This window comes from Pongo pygmaeus, chromosome 1 (assembly GCF_028885625.2).
Source record: "Pongo pygmaeus isolate AG05252 chromosome 1, NHGRI_mPonPyg2-v2.0_pri, whole genome shotgun sequence".
NCBI classification, from domain to species: domain Eukaryota; kingdom Metazoa; phylum Chordata; class Mammalia; order Primates; family Hominidae; genus Pongo; species Pongo pygmaeus.
Window position 1 is genome coordinate 38,618,847 of NC_072373.2, and position 17,908 is coordinate 38,636,754.

The 17,908-nt window shown below is 42.1% G+C and overlaps 1 protein-coding gene across 3 annotated transcripts in view; it reads left to right on the plus strand.

The window, feature by feature from the left end:
- KCNH1 (potassium voltage-gated channel subfamily H member 1) overlaps positions 1-17,908 on the plus strand; it is a 468,663-nt gene that overhangs the window by 334,342 nt on the left and 116,413 nt on the right. For all 3 annotated transcript variants that reach the window (XR_008501421.2, XM_054480226.2, XM_054480237.2), the window contains exons 8-9: positions 9,152-9,351; positions 15,524-15,776. Coding sequence is in view for 2 of the 3 variants with exons in the window: in XM_054480226.2 (XP_054336201.1) it covers positions 9,152-9,351; positions 15,524-15,776 (453 nt within the window). In the remaining variant the exon portion in view is untranslated. The remainder of the gene's footprint in view (positions 1-9,151; positions 9,352-15,523; positions 15,777-17,908) is intronic.

A 17,908-nucleotide genomic window follows, 5' to 3' on the forward strand; every position in this document is an offset into this window, starting at 1 on the left:
TGAGCTTAGTTTAAAACATCTCTCTTTTGGACCCCAATATTGTTTGGCAATGATAAATTTTGAGTCTGTGCAATTAAAAGGCAGCAGTCTTTTAATTCAATTCAGGTTAGTATTCTAGGTTACTGTCTTCATGACATGCTGTCCAATGTGTGTCAACTGTCATGACAGTTGACTCTAGGATGATTAACTGAAAGAGTAAATAACATCAGGAGTTTCTATGTACCAGCTCAGTATTCTGGATATTTCACACAGTATCTCATTTAATTCTGCCAACAACCCAGGGGGAAGTGAGCAGACATTTCTCTTTTTATTAGATTGACAGAAACAGAAGGAAAATAAGTAAAGTTATTTGCCTCTGACCACACAGTTCTAAGCAGCTGAGCTGGAATTTGAACCCAGAAGAGTATAACTCTGAAGATCCCATCTTTCCTTCCTTATCAAGAGAAATGTTGTGGGTGCAGAAGTCACCTATAGGGATTTGCTTGGCTTCCCTTAACATAGAAAGCAGAAAATTTAACTTGTGAGTTCCTTCTCTGCCTTTTTAGACTCTATTTGCTCTACCTCATTATTGACTTGGAAGTGAGAGAGTGTCTCTGGACCACTTTGAGTGCTCAGTGCCAATGATGTATGTGTTAATGACACTCCCTCCTGCACCCTGCATAGCCAACAGCACAGCTACCTGACTTAATGAGCAGTTCATCCTAATCAAATGACTAATGGGGAATTAAGAATGATAAGACTGGAGATTTCATTTTAAGAGAAATTCATATAAGAGTTCTTTTCTTTTTTGGCAAAAAAAGGGAACATATTAAGTCTCCTTAAAATAAGCAGTGGTAAGGTGTAATCTTAATGGATATTGAATTTCAGGCACTATCTAGCTTAAAAGCAGAGATTGGAAAGGGCTTCTGCTTTCTCAGTTTTTCCTGTTGGCATCTATGAAACATCAGGGTGGCAGGATAGTAAGAGTAGTAGAGTTGAAGCGAGGGGAGATAGAAAAAAAACAGAGACAGAGGGAGAGTGTTAAAGTCTATATTTAGAAAATATATAGTGGCTCTTAATAGGTAAGTCACTTTTTCTTTTCAATTACCCTATCCTTATTCCAGAAAAAGTGATCAATGAATAATCCAATCAGCCTTGGCTGTGAAGAGCAAGTCAAAACCAACATTTATGTTCATACAGCTTGACAACATATTCTAAATTAAAAGAAGGAGTTGCAATAGAAGTTAGAGAATCATCGTACCACTCTTCTCAAAGTTCTTAGCAGTAAAAGTATCACCTGGGATCTTGTTGGAAATATATGTTCTCTAGGGCCCACTCATAATCTACCAAATCTACTTTGGAGGTGAGGCCCCAGAATGGGTTTAAAGGCTCTCCACATGATTCTGATACACACTGAAGTTTGAAAATGGATGATTTAGTGGATACAGTGTGTGGCTGGAGTCAGACAGATCCTGGGATCTGGCCTTGCTGCATATTGCATTATTTCTTTGATCTTGGACCTCAGTTTCCTTACCTGCTAAATAGTGACAATATCTACCTTGAGGTGGTGGTGTTATTTATCATTACTATTTTGCTCTGAGCGCTTGACTTTGCAGGTTTGGAAACCATTTTTCACTTTCATATGGGGCACATTGGGCCAAAGCCAGTAATTCCTGAAGGCTTTGCAAGCCATTGATATTGCTTTTGCTGTAATGGCTGGCTGAATGCATATATTTATATCTGATTACCCCTGAAACCCCACAAAAGCAACAGCAAAGGGGAGTCCTTTTTACGAGCATAAATCCATAAAGACAAAAAGAATGAGAGGAGAGACAACAGTAACACAAATTTGAAAGCTGGGAAGCAATGAATGACTCGGTAGACCCCATAAAGCTGAACCCTAATGTGACAGAAGGGAAATCTGAAAACTAATTTTATTTGCAACAGAGTTCCCAAAAAATTTTCCCCAGAACCCCCACTCAACTATTAGTGACAATAAGTACCTCTACAAGTGGGGGTGAAGGTGGAGCTAAGGAAAAGGGGGCTGGTTAAAAATTTGCTTAGCAAGTATTTAGGCCCACAGATGTCTTTCTCATTCTGTGCAGTTGGGTCATTGCACCTCCTGACATTCATGAAACCTGGTTTATTCTTTAGAGGTAGTCTCTGGACTGGGGGACAACAGGCACAGTGAAACAGGGGTACTATATGAAAATAAGAATTAAGGGAAATTTGTACACTAAATATTGAAACCTTCAACCTTTCTCTCCCTCACTTAATTGCTGAATATTGCCAGCATTCTTGACAGCAAATTGAGTCTTCTCTGAGCAGTCCAAAAGGACAATCCTAAAGTTGGTAGCATCATGGATTCTTCAACACAAACTCTAGCCAGGTCAGTCTACAGTGAATTCTCACAGTTGACAATGTCTACTCATTCACTTAAAGCTTTTAATCAGTTTTCTAGGGCCCTACTCTTAAATATGAGTGGATATCTAAGGATTACCATATATTTCTAAGAAGAAAGGCAGACAAACATGCATATAAATAAATGAGGAAACAAAGACTAAGCAAAGAGAAGTAAACTTAAAAATAGACTTATCATTGATATCCTTTGAGAAAATAGGAGAAGATATTACATCTAAGAAAAAACAGAATGCAATTAAAAAGGAACATTCAGACAATGAAAAAAATCTCATGGAAATTAAAAGTATAGTATCAGATGAAAATTCAATAAAAGAACAGAAGCTGAAGAAATTTCTCATAAAATGATAGAAATAGGAAGAGAGAAAAATAAGAAAATTAGATTAATCTAGGAGTCCAACATCTGCATCACAGGAGGCCAGGGAAAAGAAAATATAGAAATGGAGGGGAAGAAATTATCAAAGAAATAATCCAGGAAAATTTTCTTGAAATGAAGGGCATACATTTCCAGATTGAAAGCGTTTAGCACAATGGATGAAAATGGAACCATAGCAAAAAGGTGCATTATTACGAATTTTCAGAACCTTGTAGAAAGAGTTTCTAGAGAGGAAAAAAAACAGGTTATAATATGAAGGACACGGGATCCTACTGGTTCTGACTTCTCAATAGCAAGATAAGGCTGGAGAAATGCTTCCAAAATTCAGACAGAAATGATTTCCACTTTAGAATTCTATACCAAGCTAAGCTATTAATTGAATACAAGAGTAGACATGTTAGGTCTCAAAAAACGTGTTCCCATATATCCTTTTTTTCAGAAAGCTATTAGAAGATGTCTCATAAAAAAGAGAGAAAGGGGTAAACCAAGAAAGAGGAAGACAGGAGGTGCAGGAATAAGGGGCTCTAAGCTAAATAAGTGAAGAAACTTCCTAGGTTGCTGATGAAGAGTGAGAACTAGAAATAAAATTCTAAGCCCCTTCACTGACTGAACAGACCTCCTCTTGGCCAAGGGGACTTCAGAGAAGCCTTGGAAGCTGAGTTCCTGGCCATAATAGGATGAGAGGTTAAACATGCCTTGTTATAACCCCTATCTCACTAAACACCCTTAGTCTTTCTTCCCTAAGACTAAACAGAAACCAGCCCATTTGAAAGACTCCACCACTGATAATCACTGATGCTGCTCCTCCTTTTTGTGATTTTCACAAAACAGCTGAACTGGATTCCTTCCTGATAAGAGACCACTCACTACAGAGTGGTTCTGGCTAGTCTATGGAGGATGCACAGTGAGGGTTTTCATGTACTCTGCTTTAAAAACTCCATCCTTGGTTCATGCTAATGCTGCCATTTTTTGAACATGGGTCCCGTGGAGAGGCATGAAACTCAGTTGTTCACATGCATGTTTCTCTTTTTATGAATAATCATGGTCCCTCCTATAGCTTATTTAATATATATATTTGGCCACCCCATTCAACATACATCTTTGTCTTATTCTTCTCCTTCTTGAAGTGTCTGCTTCTGGCTTCTGGCTGGAGGCTATGCTTCCCAGCCTGTCAGAATGCAAGCTGCAATCCTTTATGAGAAATAAAGCTCTCCTTTCCAAATTTATGAACCTTGTCATTTTCAGTTCACAGGAAAGATTCACACAACTGGCAATGGCACAGTTCAGAAGCTTCCAGGAAAAATTTAAGAAAATGAAATTGATAAAGATATGTGTTTTTGCTACACCCTCCCTCCCTCTCCCACTCCCTCCACCAAATTCCATACAGCTATTTCTAATTAAGGGCTGGAGAATACTATCTTTTTTTTCTTTCTTTCTTTCTGGGTAGGAATCACTGTGATATAGTATAAACTCTAAACCACTGAAATATGAAAGAAACCCCTTCTTCTCCAAATCAGCATTTTGCCTTGAGGTTGGGGGAGGCCTCCTTCCTTTCTGAAAATAGAAGGACCCAAAGAATCCACATTTGGAGCCATCCATAACACCTTGTGCACTGGGAGGTTCATTCTTTTTTAGTTTCCTGACAGTGGTGTTACAATCTCCCTCCATTCCTCTCTACATCACACTCATGTATCTATTCAGGTGACAACTGGACTTACATGTCTTCTCTCCCAGTTAGGTTTTTAGTATTTAAGGTGTAATGCTTTATATATAAGATACCAATATAAATTAAATGTTACATGCATGAAAAACATGTAATCCCCCTTCATATAAAATTAGGGGCTGGGCATGGTAGCTCACACCTGTAATTCCAGCACTTTGGGAGGCCGAGGTGGGAGGACTGCTTGAGGCCAGGAGTTCGAGACCAGCCTGGGCAACATTGTGAGAACATGTCACTATTTTATTAAAAAAAGAAAAAGGAAAAAAAATTAAGGAAGGGGCATTGAGAGAAGAATTATCCACCTTTAATGAATAATGTTTCATAATAGTAATTGTAATTGAGCAAGGGCCTCCTGAGGACCCTTAACATTCTAGAATGCCTCAGAAGCAACCTAGAACAAGAGCAGCCCTGAGCTGTAAAGGATGGTTGTGCATCCCTGCTTGATGTCTGACCTGCTGCCTGGTTCTCTCAGATCATGGACAAGAGACCTATTCTTACTATATGGATTTGGTGTAACTATTGTTTTAGGCTCAAGATTAAATTAATTTTCTGGGAGCCATCCTAAAAAGAGGCATATCTACTCTTTGCCTGTGACCTCTGGTTCATTGTGAATCAGAAAACTGAGCTAAAGCAGGACTGCCAACATAGGCTTGTTGAGTTAGAGTCAGACTCACTGGAAAAAGACAACTAGCCCATCTCCTGGGAGGATGGTTAGTTCTGACCACACTTCATGTCACTATTGGCAGGGAGGAGGCAGGACCTTCACTGCATTGTTATGAGGCTATCTATGAGCTTAGAAGAGCTGGTGTCTGCTTTTTGTCCAGCTCCTTTTGTTGAGTTTGACACCACTCCCTGGTACTTTTCCAGAGAACTCTTTGATCCTTGTTTATAACTCGCTTTTGGTGGATTTGTGTCCTCAGTCCTTTCCTTATCTCTAGATCCATGCATTTCTCTCTTATTTTTTGCCTCCCATAGTATGTCAGCTAACCCTGAATAAGGTTACTTGGAAGAAATGATTGTGGTACATCCATACAATGGGATAGTATTCATCAACTAAAAGGAAGGAACTATTGAAACATGCAACAACTTGGAAGATTTTGATGAGTGAAAAAAGACAATCTCAAAAGGTCACATACTGTGTGATTCCATTTCTATAACATTATTATTATTATTATTTATTTATTTATCTTTCTGAGACAGAGTCTCGCTTTGTCACCCACCCAGGCTGGAGTGCAGTGGCACAATCTTGGCTCATGCAACATGCACCTCCCAGGTTCAAGTGAATCTCGTGCCTTAGCCTCCCAAGTTGCTGGGACTACAGGCATGTGCCACCATGCCTGGCTAATTTTTTTTTTGTTTTTTTAGTAGAGACAGGGCTTTGCCATGTTGACCAGGCTGGTCTTAAACTCCTGGCCTCAAGTGATCTGCCCACCTTGGCCTCCCAAAGTGCTGGGATTACAGGCATGAGCCATGGTGCCTGGCTTTTATAACATTCTTAAAATGACATAATTATAATAAAGGAGAAAAAAGTTGTGATTGCTGAGGGAAGCGTGACCATAAAGGGGAACCACAAGGAGATCTCTGTGGTGATAGAAGAATTCTGTATTTTTGAATGTAGTGTTGGTTAGGTGAATCTACACATGTGATAAAATGACACAGAACTATACATATACTTTATAGCAATGTCAGTCTGTTCTTGATATTATGCTGTAGTCATGTAAGATGTAATTAATGGGGGTAACTGGGTGAAGGGTACACAGAAATTTTCTGTACCATCTTGGCAACTTCTTGTGAAATTTTTTTTTTTTTTTTTTTTTTTGAGATGGAGTCTTCCTCTGTCACCCAGGCTGGAGTGCAGTGGTGTGATCTCGGCTCACTGCAACCTCTGCCTCCTGGGTTCAAGCAATTCTCCTGCCTCAGCCTCCCAAATAGCTGAGACTACAGGTGTGCACCACCATGCCCGGCTAATTTATAGATATATATATAGATAGATTATATATATATATATATATATTTTTTTTTAGTAGAGATGGGGTTTCATCATATTGGCCAGGCTGGTCTCGAACTCCTGACCTCAGGTGATCTGCCTGCCTCAGTCTCCCAAAGCTTCTTGTAAATTTCTAATTATTTCAAGTAAAATGTTTGCTTTTCTTATTTAAAAAGAGACATGAATTATTATTAAACAATACATGCAGTAACATGGATGAATCCCAAAATATGCTGAATCAAATAAACCAAAGAAGAGTACAAAAGAAAAAAAATAAGTACAATGAGCTACATCAAAGCTAAAACCTTTTGTGCTGTAAATGATACCACCAAAAATGATACCACAACACATGTGATATGAGAAAGTATTTTCAAATCATTTATCTGAGAAGGGACTTGTATCCAGATTATATAAAAGGTTCTTAGAACTCAACAATAAAAAACAAAATTGAAAAATGGGCAAAGATTTGATTTCTCCAAAAAAGATATATAAATGACCAATAAGCACATGAAAAGAAGCTTAACATCATTAGCTGTATGGAAATGCAAATCAAAACCACAATGAGATGGCAAGTCATACTCACTAGAAAGGTGATAATTGAAAAAGACACAATAACAAATGTTAATGAGGATATTGAGACACTGGAACTCTCATATACTGCTGGCAGGAATGTAAAGTGGTGCAGTTACTTTGGAAATCAATTCTGCAATTTCTCCAACATGTTAAACATAGTAACCGTATGACCCAGCAATTTCACTCCTAGGTATATACACAAAAGAATTGAAAATATGTTCACATAAAAATTTGCACATGAATGTTTATAATAGCCAAAAAGCAGAAACAACCCAAATGCCCATGAATTGATGAATGGATAAGTGAAATGTGGAATATCCACACAATAGGGTAGTGTTCAAATTAAAAAGGAATGAAGTACTGATACACGCTACAACATGGGATGAAGCTGGAAAACATTATGTTAAGTGAAAAGCTAGTCATGGCAGACCGCATATTATATGATTTTAACTTATATGGAAATCAATAGAGATAGAAAGTAGGTTAGCAGTTGCCTAGGGCAAGGGGATTGGGAGGAAATGGAGAATGATTGTTAATGGGTATAGGGTTTATTTTGGGAGGAATATATTCTAAACTTAGATTGCGGTGATGGTTGCACAACTCTGTAAATATACTGAAGACCCTTGAATTTTGTACTTTAAATGGATACATTTTATGGTGTATGAATTATATCTTAATAAAGATGTTAAAAAGAGTACATACTGTATGATTCCATGCATATAAAATTCTAGAAAATGAAGGTTAATCCGTGGTGCCAGAAGAGAGATCAGTGGTTTTTTGGGGATGGCAGGTGGAAAGCAGGTGGGGATGGGAGGGAGAGATTACGAACAGGCATGACAAAACTTTTGGTGGTGATGGATATGTTCACTATTTTGATTGTGGTGATGATTTTATTGGTGTATATATGTCAAAATATAGCAAATTATATACTTTAAGCATGTGCAGTTTATTATATATCAATAATAACTCATCTTTTAAAAAGCCAGAGCAAAAAGGTGTGAAATTTGACAAGTATTTATTAAGTACTGGTATAGTGTTAGATCCTAGGGATACAATGGCAAGGAGAAGATGGGTTCAGCCTTCAAGCAACTCACACTGTCAGGGAACAGGCAAAGAAAGATGCACATGATTGCAAAATGGTATAATATGAGTTCTATAGAAATATGCCTGGCAAATCATGGTCACACTCGTGGTGACAGATGGAGGGCAGAAGGTGTATAGGAAGACTTCCTGGAAGCAGTGGCTCTGGAGCTCCGCATTGAGCAATGGAAGTTAGAGGTAGAAAGCTGGGTTTTGTAATAACATAATGGTCCTTCTTCCTAATGCAAATGTAGGGGGAGCTGTAGTAGCACGTAGTACATACTTGTTATGTCTCAAAGGGGACTTGATTTTATTCTTACCATATTAAAGCTATGTTTTTCCCCAGGAGCCACATCACAGTGAAGCAGATTGTTGCACTAACAATAAGTGCAAAACAAGGATATAACATCCTTCACTGCCCTCTGCAGACTTGCTATTATTTATTTATTTGTGATTATTTATTCAAGGTCTGTCATTCCTGCTCCGTTTTTTGCTCTGTAAGGACCAGGTCTGACTGTTTATTCACCATCCTGTCCTTGGCAGGTAGCATAGTGCTTGGCACGTAGCAGAGCTTGATGAAGCTCATTCACTGATGGGTTTGGATTTTGACTGGTGTGGAGCACATAGGCACACATTTGACTAGTGACCTCAGGCATGGCTCAAACTTTTGACAGAAAGTATAAAATTAAGCAGTACAACTCACCCCACCCCCGAAACCCACTGCCTAGCCCCCACTGCTGTGTCTTAGTTCTGGCCCCGGCCATGCCGGCTCCCATGCACCCTAGCCCTGTCTCCTACACATTTCTCCTAGTAGCTTGGTGTTAAGAGGCTCTTTCTTTGCATCCATGCCCCAGAAGCTCCAGGTGTGAGGGTCTCCTGAGAATAGTCAGGGCAGTCTGCACTGGGGAGGGGCAGCTCTGGCCATTGGCTTACTCTGAGCAAGCTGAGCATTCTGGAACCCTGGCTCAGGGACCACTAACATGTTATTTCTTCTTTTGCTCCTCCTCCTCACCTCTAGCACTTCTCTATGCCACCATCTTCGGGAATGTGACGACCATTTTCCAACAGATGTATGCCAACACCAACAGATACCATGAGATGCTCAACAGTGTTCGGGACTTCCTGAAGCTCTACCAGGTGCCAAAAGGATTGAGTGAGCGAGTAATGGATTATATTGTGTCCACTTGGTCCATGTCCAGAGGCATCGACACAGAGAAGGTGAGGAGGATGAGGAGCTCAGGGAAACCATTTGTCTCTTGGTTTCCCTAGGAGGGTTGAGGCTTGCCTAGGACAGTGGATCTCAAACCTGGCTGTGCTCAGAATTCATTTGAGTACTTTGGGATTCCAGGTCGTACCTCCAGAGGTCTTGTTTGCTTCTAGATCAGCCTTACTCAAAGACCAACAATAAAAAATCATTAAGAAATTAAAAAAGCAGAGTGTATTTCCTGGAGAAGAGAGGAGCTGGAAGTCTAACTGTCCAGGGTAGAATTTCCCAAACTTGGATGATGATAAGAATCAGCGCCATGACTAGAGAAGGGAGATCAGTATTGTCAATTTTCTCTTTACCCAGACTTGAAGATAGCACAGCACTGTTAGTGATCTTGTCTTTATTCAAACTTTTGGTATTTTGTTCATCATGGATTTTTTTGCATTAACCTTAGCATTAAACCATGATTTCTCTTGATTACTGACTTTTTTAGCATTCCCTTAATTTGTGTGCCCAAGGCTGTTGCCTCACTCAGCTCACCCTCATCTTGACCCTGATAAGAATCCCATGATGTCAGGCCAGATGCAGCGGCTCACGCCTGTAATCCCAGCACTTTGGGAGGCCGAGGCGGGTGGATTACTTGAGGTCAGGAGTTTGAGACCAGCCTGGCAACATGGGGAAACCCCATCTCTACTAAAAATACAAAAAATTAGCTGGGTATGGTGGCATGCGCCTGTAGTTCCAACTACTCAGGAGGCTGAGGCAGGAGAATCGCTTGAATCCAGGAGGCAGAGGCTGCAGTGAGCCAAGATAACACCACTGCACTCTAGCCCGGGTGACAGAGTGAGACTGTCTCAAAGAAAGAATCCCATGATGTCATTACTAAAAAGAATCCCAGCCTCCATCCCAGATCTGTGGAATGAGAATTTGGGGGAGGTGAGGGAGCATTTTTAATAAGTGCCCTTAAAAACTATCCCAGCCTTCACCAGATCTATGGAATGAGAATTTAGGGGAAGTGAGGGAGCATTTTTTTTTAAGGAGTTACTCTTTTTTTTTTGTTTTAATTTAAGTTCTGGGGTACATGTGCAGAACGTGCAGGTTTGTTACACAGGTATACACGTGCCATGCCTTTTTAGCAAGTGCCCAGGCAACCCTATTCATCAGACAAGTCCAGGAAACAGTGATCAAGAGTTTGTGCCTTAATCATCAGTTGACTTGACCAGAACATCAATTAGGCATCTCTCTAGTTATTTGTTTTCCCACCCTGTAAAATGGAGAGGGTGATAAATTCCTATTGTTCTCTAAGAGTTGTATTATTCTAGATGCATTTCAATAGAGTAATGAAAATTTGGTGGTACTGGAAATAATAGAGAAAACATACAGTGGACTTCCTATTATTTACTTATGAATTTTCTTTGCATATTTTCTATAAAAAAGATTTAATCTCAGATCCATTGAGATTAAATCCATTCTCAATGAGATTCATTCTCTGCTTCTCAGTCTTTATCAAGTCTTTTTTCTCTCCAGTCTGTAAGTACTCAGGGCATACTGATTCTTTTGACTGTTAGAATGAGGAAAACAGAAAGATAACATGATTGCAAAAATACCTAATGACACGTTGCAAACCAAATTCAACTGGCTTTGGGATCAGCTACTTATGTTCCTAGTCTTCCTTCATTAGAATTGTCAGTTGAGAGTTGACAGTTTAAAAGGAAAAATTGAACTGAATTTAATCCTCAACTTGAACATTACTTTGGTTTTGCCGACTATTTTCTGTGATAACCATAACACCACTACTACAACCTCAGCTACCATTTCTTGAACATGCATTAAGAACAGATATTTGTTGTGCTTCTTCTACATGCCTGGTCTTGCACTAGTGTCTCATTTAGCCTCCACAGCAACCCTGTTATCCCTCTTGAAGGGGGTAAGCACAAGAGGCCTGATTCATTTTACTAACTGCCCCTGGTGGTCACAGTGTAAAGAATGGCAAAGCCAGGATTTGAACAGCATTTTGTCTGACTTCAAAGCTTGTGCTTTTCCTACTATTACTTAAAAAAATTTAAAACATGTACTAGAGAGAAGGAGGATGAGTCCAAACAGAGTCATTCTAATTTCTTGGATGGGCAGGGTATCGGCTGGAGCTGAACTTAGTCGCTGCTTTTGCCAACCACCTGCCCCAACTACGCCTGTTGTTTCTGCTGTGTTCTCTCAACAATGCCTGTAGGTTCTGTGGGTTCCTGGCAGCTGATGGAGCAGAAAGGAACTTTGATCTCTCTGCCCTAGGGCTCCTTTTCCCAGGCACCAGGATGCCTTTGTAAGTCTGGTTGTCTGGAAAGAAGCCCTTCCCCACCCTCACCGTAGGGCTGGCTGGGCGGCTGCCCATGGGAGACAGCACCGTCAGCATTTGCCCTCTCTTCCTCTCCCTGTAGATCTGTCCTGCAGATCTGCCCTCACTTTCCTGGAGGGCTTTGGGATTTGCCCCAGGTCCTGGTCCAGATGGAAGAGGGAATAGCCATGGACCCAGCTGTGACTACTCACTCTGGAGCCCAAAGTGAGCTGGCTGCTCCTCTGGGCAGGAGCTTGTGGCAGGCAACTGCTGGGGAGAGAACCAGTCCTGTCATCCTATACCTCTCCCCATCTGCCCCTCTCCTCCAATCTAGGTCAGAATGGTCAGTGATAACCAGGGAGCCAGGGCATGTGTGTGGTAGTGCTGGGATACCCCAGTTTTACCAGCTATTAGCTGGTGACTTTGAGCACATCACTTGTCCCTCTCCAAGCCTGTTTTTATGTCTGCAGCACATGGAAACATGAACTTTAAGACTAGGTGACCTCTAAAGCCCTTTTGGCTATGACCTTCTGGACTTCAAAGCCTCCCTGAAATTGCTGCTGCTGCTGTGATGACAATATCAAAAATGAGAGCTCACAGGCATTGAACACTTGTATGTGTCAGGCATTATGCCAAGACATTCCACACAATAGCTCATGGAATCCTCAGAAGAATTCTATATGCAATTTCAAAAAAATGAAGACATGGGGAGAGGAGCTAAGTATTGCTGCACATTCACGCATCTAGTGAGTGCTGAGACTGGGACTTGAATCCAGCTCTACCTGATCCTAATGCCTCTTCTCTTACTCAGGACTCCTGTCCTGTCTAGCTTGGAGGAGATTCCACATTGACATCTCCCTTTGGCCTTTGAGACCTTCATGGAAGAGCAAGGATGGTCTCTTCTCAAAACCTAGCAGTAGGAAAGGTGGCCGGGGTTGGGGGGAGGAGCAGGCTGTGGGATCTCAGAGTTGAGACCTCCCCACTCCACTCAGAGAGAGGAGTTCCAGACACCCCACCCACCTCAGTGTGGAGCCAATAGATGGGAAGAATGATGGAAATGACTGATGGCTGTGACAGTCTGCAATTTCTCCTCTCCAGGTTCCCTCACCTGCTCACACTGTACTCTCCATTGGCTCTGGGAACAGTGCCCATGAATAAAACATTGTCTCCATGCCAAGGCCTCATTCACTAGCAGCCTCTTCCAGGGGAAGAGTAAAGTCTAGCCCAGGGCAAATGACATATTTAAAGGTGAACTCACCTGGAGAATAAATCGTGGTTCCAGACTACTGGGCACAGTTTTGACATGGCATGCGAGTGCTCCTCATTACCTAGTGATCTGCTCGGAGAGCAGAGGACCTAAATTAAATCTGCATTTCTGCAGCAGTCTTGTTTTTAATGAGCCTTATGGAAGTAAGTCCTTAGCAAGTGCTCTGCCCAAGCACTGGCGTTCTGAATTTTCCTCTCTGCCTTGGTCTGTCCTGTGTCTGTACTCCCAGAGGGCGTGCTGACTTGATGGGCATCCTGCAACCCCAGATCAAGAATGCAGAGGCACACAGAGCAAGGGCATCTATGCTTACTGAATCCCCTACTGGGGCCAGGCTTTGTCCCAGGCTGTGTACTGGTAGATATAATTTCGTTTAATTCTCACAAGTCAGTGTTAACAGTCTGCATTTTATAGGAGAAACAAAAAGTGTCATCTGGAGGGGAAGGAGCTGGAATTTCAACTCTTTGACCCCTTTCCACTGCTGTACCTCCAAGGAGAGCACAGGGGCACCTGAGGGGGTGGGAATATAAGTGAAGCCATCAGTGGTGAGGTGAGCTTTGAGCTGGACTTTGAAGGAGGCTGAAAGTCTTCCAAATTTGGGGATGAGCAGCAGATATAGTGGCAAATGGCTTGTGCTAAGGCAGAGAAGCAGGGGTGGGAAAGTACCCAGAACTTCAAGGAAAACGTCATCACTGAACATGTTTGATTCTATGCCCCTAGCTTTGCTCATAAGCTAGGATGGGAGAATGGATTATTTTAGAAACACTTCTGATTTCTCTGGAAAAGTTTGCTTGAAGATGTCCATACTTAATGCTTGCCATGTAAGGGGCCATGCAATGTTTTATTGCAAACATTTAGTCCAGAGAAATATTTCTTCCTCTAGGAAAACCTGTAAATTTTTAATCTTTTCAGAAGATAAGATCTGCATAGCCTCCTACAGTTTTCCTTTTGCTTGAATTCCAAGATGCTGCTGAGATGTCGATAATAAAATTACAAGCCTTTTTTGGGGGGCAGCTGCCTAGTATAGGAATTGGTTGGGATCTAAACCAGGCTCTAATGTCAAGCTACCTAGTTTGAAACCCCAGCTGTGCCATATCCTGGCAATTTTTGGCAAGTTATTTATCTTCTTTGTGCCTCAGTTTTCTCATCTGTAAAATGATATCATAATAGCACTTATACGGTTTATGGGAGGATTAAATTAGCAAATGCACGTTAACAGTTTAAAATGTAAAATCACAACCCTGTTCAACTTTGCCTATCCTTCTTTCCTTTTTTTATTGTTTTCTTTAAGCACTTACCACTAAATTTTATTTATTTTGCATACTATTTGTCTCTTCCCATTAGATGGTAACTCATATGAGGGCGGGGAGTTTTGTCTTTTTTTAATTTTTTTTTTTTATTGCTTCATCCTCAGAGCCTAGGATGATGCCTGGCATACCATAATGTGTTTGATAAGTATTAAATGAATGAATGATTCTAAAGTGCTTAGCAATGCCTGCCACTCAGCAAGTGCTTAGTAAATGTTACTTTATATCTGTCTTTAAATAACACCCTATATTCAGTCCCTCAGTAGATCATGTCAGTTCTACATTAAAAATATTTTCTAAATTTAACTGCTTCCCCCTGGCTCTCCTGCCAGCATCCCAGTCACAGTTTCCCTCACCTCTCACCTGGACAGCTGCAGAAGGGACCTAACTAGATTCCTTGACTAGACTCTTGACACCCTATAGTCAGCACTCTCTAACATCACTCTGTAGCTTCAATGATGCTCAAAAATCCTCCAGTATTTCTCTATCATACTCGGAATAAAACCCAAGGCTTATTACACCTAAAAGTCTCTCGTACTTGGTGTTGTCTCTGATCCTCATCTCCTGCCCCTTTGCCCTCACTCCTTTTGGCTATTGCTCAGGTTCTTTTAGGGCCTTTGTGTTTACTATCTTGCTGGAATGTTCTTCTTTCACATGGCTCACTCTGGCACTTATGCAGGAGTCAGCTTAAATGTCACCTTCCCAGCCGGTTGTGGTGCCTCACGCCTGTAATCCCAGCACTTTGGGAGGCCGAGGCGGGCGGATCACGAGGTCAGGAGATCGAGACCATCCTGGCTAACACGATGAAACCCCGTCTCTACTAAAAATACAAAAAGTAGCCGGGTGTGGTGGCGGGCACCTTTAGTCCCAGCTACTCGGGAGGCTGAGGCAGGAGAATGGCGTGAACCTGGGAGGCGGAGCTTGCAGTGAGCCGAGATCATGCCACTGCACTCCAGCCTGGGAGACAGAGCAAGACTCTGTCTTAAAAAAAAAAAAAAAAACAGTCACCTTCCCAGAGAAGCCTTCTCTGACCACTGATCTACAGGGGTCCCACTTAACTCCCAGTGCTGACTCTCAGACCCCTGTCCTGAACATTCAGCACAGATTTTTTTAGAAGCTATCTGTCTCATCTATAAGAATATAAGCTCCATAAGCGCAGGGACTTTGGTTAGAAGAGTGCAGTCTGGCGGAGTGGATGTTGCTCCTCCCCCTGGAGTGCTGAGGGATGTGGGCTGAAGGCCACAGTGAGGACCCTCACACTGTTTTGTTCTGTGCCTGGCTAGGTCCTGCAGATCTGCCCCAAGGACATGAGAGCCGACATCTGCGTGCACCTGAACCGCAAGGTGTTCAAGGAGCACCCGGCCTTCCGGCTGGCCAGTGATGGCTGCCTCCGGGCACTGGCCATGGAGTTCCAGACGGTGCACTGTGCCCCAGGGGACCTCATCTACCATGCAGGAGAGAGCGTTGACAGCCTCTGCTTTGTGGTTTCTGGCTCCCTGGAGGTGATCCAAGATGATGAGGTGGTGGCCATCCTAGGTAGGTGTTGGCTTTGCTGGACGGGCAAAGGTACCTGGGGTTGGCTTAGCTACTGGGCAGCTCAATGCCACTGCCGCCTTCAGTTAGAGATTGCTTCATAGGGCAGGGCCAATTGCTAATATTCACTTATCTGTCCAACAAACAAACAGCGAGAGCCTGTTTGGCACAAAGCCAGTCGCTGTTTGATATCTGGAGTATTTCAATAAGAAAAATGGGCTTTATCCTCAAGGGGCTCCCAGTCTAGTGTAGGAGATGAACAAATAAGCAGACATTTGCAGTACAGTGAGAGGCACATCTAACCCAGTATTCAAGTGGGAAAGCTTCCTGTGCCTATGCTAAAACTTAAAAATTGAGAATGAGTTAGCATGGAGAAGAGAAGGGATGAAGTATCCTAAAAAGAGGGGATAGCATGTGTCAAATCCTTTCAGAGGGAGAAATTCATGACTCATTTGGGGAACTACAAATTATTTAGTGTGGCTGGAACACAAGAGGGGACATGGCACGATATCAGACTAGGGAAGGAGCGAAGCACTAGGCAGATTGTGGCAGGCTCTGGAAGCCACATTAGGTGACTGGGATTTTATTTGGGGGATCCAATGAAGAGCTGAAAGCAAGGGAGAGGCATGATAAGATTTGTACTTTAGAAAGATGACAGTAGTTGCAGCTTGGGGAGTGGATTGAGTGGGGAAGGCTGGGGTAAGGAGACCAGGTGGGAGGCATGTTATCTAGAGGCAAGTTGATGGTGGCCTGAACTAATACTGTGGCAAGCAGATGGCGAGAAGCAGATGGAGTTGAGATATTCAAGAAGTAGAATCACTGCAACCCAATGACAGATTTGCTGTGGTGGGGAAGGAGGAGTCAATGAGGACTATAGGTTTTCTCACATGGATAACAGGGAAGCTGGTACACCATCCACAGTAATAGAGAATGTGGGAGGAGGAGCAGGGATGCCGGGGAACGTGTTGGTAACTGGGACATTGAGCATCAATAGCTTTTAGGAAATGTGTCTGGTTTTCCGAGCTAGCTAGACAACAGCTCTTTATTGGTGGTATATCTTTAAAGGGGCAAGCCATCGTCATAATAATAGCTATCATTTATGGTCATCTACTCTGTGCCATTTGACACACAGCATTTGACACACAGATACTCATTTTAACCTTACAGTAACCCTATGAAATAGTTTTATTATCCCCATTTTGTAGATGAGACAATTAAAGTTCAAAGAGGTTAAGGAAATTTCCTCATGGCTGATGAGGTCCATGGAGCCAGTGTTCCAGAGTCCCTCTGACTCCAAAACCTCTGCTTCAATCCATTTTGTAATACTGCAATTCTGATGATAATTTTTTTTTTTTTGAGACAGAATTTTGCTCTGTTGCCCAGGCTGGAGTGCAGTGACATGCTCTCGGTTCACTGCAAGCTCTGCCTCCCGGGTTCACGCCATTCTCCTGCCTCAGCCTCCCGAGTAGCTGGGACTACAGGCACCCGCCACCATGCCTAGCTAATTTTTTTTTTTTTTTAAGTAGAGATGGGGTTTCACCGTGTTAGCCAGGATGGTCTCAATCTCCTGACCTCATGATCTGCCCACCTTGGCCTCCCAAAGTGCTGGGATTACAGGCATGAGCCACCACACCCAGCCTCTGATGATAGTTAATGTAGTATGCTAGCCCATTAAGTTGCCAGGTACTGGTAGAGATTGTAGACATGTGTTTTATCTTTTACAAATGATTTATTAGAAAACTGAGGCCAGAGGAGATTAAGTTACTCTGAAGTTAGAATTGAGATTCAAACTACATAGAGACATAGATAGTATTATTTTAAAAAAGAAAGAAAGAAAGAAAAAGAAAAGCCCTAACTTTGTTCTTGCTTGACTTTGGAGCACACAATATGTAGCTTCCTTCTTGTTTTTTGGTCCTAAGCCAACTGGCTCTCTTGATTACATTTGGCTTAGGTTAACCCAAGGATGATTTATATTCCTTCAGCATACACTGGCAGATGGTCAAAGGGAGAGTGGGATAGAAATTGGGTGGGGTGGTTGGGTGCAGTGGCTCATACCTGTAATCCCAGCACTTCAGGAGGCTGAGACGGGTGGATCTCTTGGGTCCACGAATTTGAGACCAACCTGGGCAACATGG